The sequence below is a fragment of the Nanorana parkeri genome, unplaced genomic scaffold, assembly GCF_000935625.1.
Source record: "Nanorana parkeri isolate BGI_ZX_2015 unplaced genomic scaffold, ASM93562v1 scaffold43, whole genome shotgun sequence".
NCBI classification, from domain to species: domain Eukaryota; kingdom Metazoa; phylum Chordata; class Amphibia; order Anura; family Dicroglossidae; genus Nanorana; species Nanorana parkeri.
The window spans coordinates 1,255,250-1,260,827 of record NW_017306311.1 but is presented as its reverse complement, the minus strand read 5'-3'; the positions used below and the strand labels follow the sequence as shown (position 1 = coordinate 1,260,827).

Genomic DNA, 5,578 nt, shown 5'->3' with positions numbered 1-5,578 from the left:
GGCCGCGCTTCCATCACAGTCTTGGCCAATAGATAAAGCAGAACGCCAGGTATTAGGTTTCATACATACTTGGCCCGATATAAGTATGGCCAAATATAAATATGCATATTATATACCTGGTCAGCCGTTGGGGATCCCTGTACAGTAGTTGTACTTAACCCTTGCAGTGTGGGGGTAGCCCCACAGCAAGGGTACTTTTTTGTTTGTCCAGGGATAAGCTTTAATGTATAATCTAATCACTTCAATTTTAAATTGAAGTGATCAAGTTTAAAAGATTTAAATTCCAGATCTGAAATAAACCCCCAAACACCACACAACGGGAATTCAGCCCATCCAGCCACTCTCATTTTTTATTTAGTCTGAAAAAAACCCAGTCCAAAGCAGTTTGAAATGAAAGCGACAAATATTAGAAATATAACAGAAAGAGCGTTTCATTTAGCAGTTGGATAGATAGGTGTATGAGCAGCGAGAGTTGTCACTACAAAGAAACATCTTTGTATTCTGTAAAACATAATCAGCATTGCATTGTCTTCTGCAGCGTGTCCATTCAGAAACTTTCCAGCGAGTCCAGATACATCATTTACGAGTTTTGGGAGAATAGTAATATATGGAAAATGTAAGTAAACATGATCATTCTTTTGTTATTTGTCATTCTACTGCACTCAGTTATTTCAAATAACTTTATATTACAAGGCAAGTGAACCCCAACTTACTATTTTGATGACTCTGGTAGGGGGAATCACCTTTGTTTTTTGCTAAAGGAGAACTCCAAAATGCAGTCATGAAATGCAAATGAAATGATTTCCTAGTATCTGCTCTTCATTTGTGTATACTTCAGTTGAAAGAGAAAATTAAGCCTTTCCAAGGCCACATCCTGCTCCCATGGTCTCCAAAGCCAAAAAGCTTGCCACTGCTACAATTCATTTTTATTCTGTGGACGGTTAATTTGTAAATAGTAAATTCTCCTGCACAAAGCTCCACTGTAACTGTAAAAAAAAAAACGGCAAGAGCACATAGCCTGATATAATGCACGCCAGTATTAAAGCTTATTTAAACCCTCAAAATACAATATATTGCAGCTTATTAATCATTGGATGTAATGGCTGCATTAGTCTTCTTTTTTCAGTCTTTCTTCCCTTCCACATCCTGTCCTGGATGGATACACTCACCAACACCATCTACAAGTCTTCATTAACTCTATTAATGACTCCAACAATAACATGTACTATCCAGAGATTTCTTGCTCTGCCCCATGCCACAGAGGGTATTACTCCTTCAGCAGTGCCCATTATATAAAATAAGGGAAACATTCTAAGTAGAAGTGAGACTACCTTGTAGTGGCCACTGCAGGAGGACAGAGCAGGGAAACTCTCACTGATGGGATCTTTGATATAAATTAAGTTCAGTCTATTCACCTTACTAGGATTTGCCCTGTATGAAAATATCAGGTTAGATGGCAATATGTCACACAAGAAAACCATTAAAGGACCCATCAAGAAATATAACAGTGTTAATCTATTAATGTGATGTTACTTTGAGTTGCTAAAATGTAGACGAAGGTCAGCTGTAGACATAAGATGTGCGGACACAATTTCCACTGTGATTAAGGATGTTTTGCAGTTGGTTCTTTCCTCAATGTAGAGTAGTGCAGTACAAGCACAATCATCTCTGAATTGGTGCTGACACTGTCCTTCCTTCTGGAGGGTGGCTACTTTTGTAGTAAGGTAGTCACCACTCCAAGCTCGCTCCTGTGATGGACTACAATCTCTATACAAATTATAGTGGTCCCTGTGTGTGTTCGCTCGCTCCTGGGATGAACTACTATCTCATGTCTAGTTGACTAATTTGTATAGAGATTGTAGTCCATCACAGGAGCGAGTTTGGAGTGGTGAATACCTTACAACACATACAGGGATCATGGGGAACAAAAGTAGCCACCCTCCAGAAGGAAGGACAGTGTCAGCACCAATTCAGAGATGATTTGAGGATCTACAGCCGAGTGATACACAAATTAGGAACATTTTTGTTAATAGGGTACTTTAATGCATTTTTAATATTTAAGTCTTGAGTTTAGTGTCACTTTAAAGTTTAAAGCAAACCTAGACATACCCATGTGGTGGGCTAAGCTTGTGTGGCTATAGCTATGTAAATACTGACTAAGGCTAACCAAAGACATAAGAGGGTGCTCAGATTTGTGGATACAGCACGTGTACAAGTCCCCCCCAATCCCTAGCTCCTTCCCACAATGCAATGCCTGGTCCCTAAGTGAATAAAAGACAGGCCCAGGCATAGTTATCTGGTGGGCCTCTGACGTGCTTATAGCTAAGCAAATACCAACTCTGAGAAAAGTACCGTAGTATTTCCATAAGTATATCTGGGAGCTTTGAGGTTTGTTTAATTAATATTAGAATACTGGATATGTTATGAGAACTTGTGCTGTCAGCTCTCTGGAACTTTTCATATTTCGTTTGAGTTTTTTTCTACAGGTTCACTTTAAATAGTTACTTTTCACATACTAACTGATAAAATGTTTACACAGCCATCTCCAAGCTAATTACAGCAAGACATTTCAGCGGAGTAACGTTGATTTCCTGGAAACACCAGAGCTGATGACTACAATGCTCGTACCTGGTTTGTATAATTATCGTCACTGCATTGATGAACAATATCATATGTTATTGCACAGACTATGGTGACTAGAGCTGCAGCTAACGATTATTTTCAAAATCGATTAGTTAGCCGATTATTAGGTTCGATTAATCGGTTAATCAGATAAACAATAAAATAAAGTTTAAAAAATGGCTCCAGTGATGGGACTACTAGTTTGTATTGAGGTTGTAGTCCATCACAGGAGCAAGCTTGAGCGGTGGAAGTAAAAAAGAAAAAAGATAGTGTGGTGTGCAATATAGTGAAATGGAAAGTGTAAAATTATACAGCAATGCATGCAGAATGGCACCGGCTGTAGAGGACTGCAAAAGCACATTATACAGCGCAATGCAGAATACCGCCAGCTATAGAGGAATACAACACATCCTAGCAATAGTACAATATAGCTGGCGGTATTCTGCATTGCGCTGCATAATGTACTATTGCTAGGTTTTGTAGTCCTGTATAGCTGGTGGTATTTAGCATTATACCACTTTATAACGTACTATTGCTGGGATTTGTTGTAGTCCTCTATAGCTGGTGGTATTCCGCATTGCGCTGTATAATGTACTATTGCTAGGTTTTGTAGTCCTGTATAGCTGGTGGTATTTAGCATTGTAACACTTTATAATGTATTATTGCTGGGATTTGTTGTACTCCTCTATAGCTGGTGGTATTCCGCATTGCACTGTATAATGTATTATTGCTGTGACTTGTAGTCCTCTGTACAGCGCAATACAGAATATCACCAGCTATAGAGGAGTACAACAAATCCCAGCAATACATTATACATACAGTGTATAATGTATTTGTGGGATTTGTATTCCTATGTATAATATACAGCACAATGTACCATCAGCTATAGAGAAATACAAATCCCAGCAACACCTGCTCCTCCTTACTACATCTCCCCGCGTCCCTTGCCGATCGTGGATGTGGATGGGCAGGAAATGTGGCGCGTGAATGCGAGCGGGTCTGGCAGCGGCGAGCGTGAGGTGGGGAGGAGGTGCGGCGCACAGCGTGCGGAGCTGTGAACAGGGCCAACTGATCGAAATCTGGGTAAATGTGCATGTGTTGCAGGGATGATAGCCTAAAACAATAGACCAATCATATTTACCAGAAGAGAAAATTGCCTAAATAAAATATTCAAGCAGAAAAGCAAATACCTTCAGGACATTGGTTTTTGCTGCATTTGCCCAAAAATCACTACTTTATAGCTTGTGCAAAAATTCCCTAAAACTAAAGAGCGGTTGCTGGATACAGTGACACTTAACTCAGGTGCTAAATCTTAAAAATACATTCAAGTGACCTAATTATTAACAAAAATGTATCTTATTAGTGTATCACTCGGCTGTAGATCCTCAAATAATCTCTGAATTGGTGCTGACACTGTCCTTCCTTCTGGAGGGTGGATACTTTTCTACCCCATGGTCCCTGTGTGTGTTGTAAAGTAGTCACCGCTCCAAGCTCACTCCCATAATGGACTACATACTCAATACAAATTAATAAACTAAACATGAGATTGTAGTCCATCACAGGAGTGAGCTTGGAGCGGTGACTACTTTACAACACACACACAGGGACCATGGGGCGCAAAAGTAGCCCCCCTCCAGAAGTAAGGACAGTGTCAGCACCAATTCAGAGATGATTGGAGGATCTACAGCCGAGTGATACACAAATAAGATACATTTTAGTTAATGGTTCGGGTATTTGAATGTATTTTTAAGATTTAACTCCTGAGTTTAGTGTCCCTTTTGTCACTTTATTTCACAGTAACACCCCCACACAACCTACCTATCCATCGGGATATTCCATTAGCCAACAATCTGTTCCATTACTGGGGTCTTTATCTGATAATGTCTGCTCATTCAAGTGGCAGTTGGGTGCATTAAAAGTAATATTAGGATTTACTTGTCCATGGACTTTGTGCATTGGCATGGCCACCTAACTCCGATATCCTTAGAGCTGAATGTAGGAAGTACATTATTGTGTATAAATCATTATAGAACTTAATCTTCAATAAGATTTGTTTTATTCTAACACAATTTCCTTCTTTTCCAGCTTCATGGTGGGTTCTCAATAACAACTGAACATGTATTCCCCTGCTCTGCACACATGCCGATATTGTTAGATATAGCATCTGAATAAAGAAAACCTAGCATAGCCTCCTTAGTGTATGTTTGGACAGGACAGAGGTATCATTTGTTCCTCTCACGATGCCTACGTACAGTTATTTGTGTCAACTAAAGAAGCGGCCTACTACGATAAGCTGCCATTAAATGATCTTAAACTGTGTATGGTGTTTACACACCTTATTATTTATATGTTAACCTAATGTGTGTGCCAGTAACATCTCTGTACTTATATAGAAGCCAATGCTCAGTTCACAGCCATTATTTTATGTCATGATTATGTTAAGCAACAAGTGCCGAGTCTTATTGATAAAAATGAGTATTGTTGCAGCACTGAACACATGCGTTGTAGGTTAATGAAGTGAGCTGGAAGTGTGTCCCAACGTCCTAAAGAAATATACACAGGTCAGCTGATTCTGACCATTGTGGATGGCTGAGCATAAGTCATTCCGACAGATGGGAATGTTTTGTCCATTAAACTAAAACAGTGTTTTGTAAACTCTTTTGACTACTGTACATCCAATCTGATGAAACATACATGTTCAGGATCATTGTGGGCATGTCCAACGGGGGCTATTTATGAACATCTTATCTATATGTGCTGTGACTATAAACAGTTAAATGTCACTCGAGTATAGCAGTACCCATACACAGATAAGAACGATTGTTTAATATTGAAGTTAAGTTTAAGCTGTTTCAGTATATGAAGAGTGCATACCTCCAGGTATACGGCACATGCTGCTCTCTGGTTGTTAAACCTTGGGGCGCCACAGCCCAGGCGCTTCAGAACTGGCTATACA

General features: G+C 39.6%; 1 protein-coding gene across 1 annotated transcript in view; it reads left to right on the top strand.

The window, feature by feature from the left end:
- Positions 1 to 4,939, top strand: part of NECAB1 (N-terminal EF-hand calcium binding protein 1) — a 112,874-nt gene extending 107,935 nt beyond the window's left edge. Inside the window, exons 11-13 of the mRNA XM_018572077.1 lie at positions 539 to 616; positions 2,540 to 2,631; positions 4,708 to 4,939. Of these exons, the coding sequence (XP_018427579.1) occupies positions 539 to 616; positions 2,540 to 2,631; positions 4,708 to 4,736 (199 nt within the window). The 3' untranslated portion in view covers positions 4,737 to 4,939. The remainder of the gene's footprint in view (positions 1 to 538; positions 617 to 2,539; positions 2,632 to 4,707) is intronic.
- Positions 4,940 to 5,578: the final 639 nt, after the last annotated feature.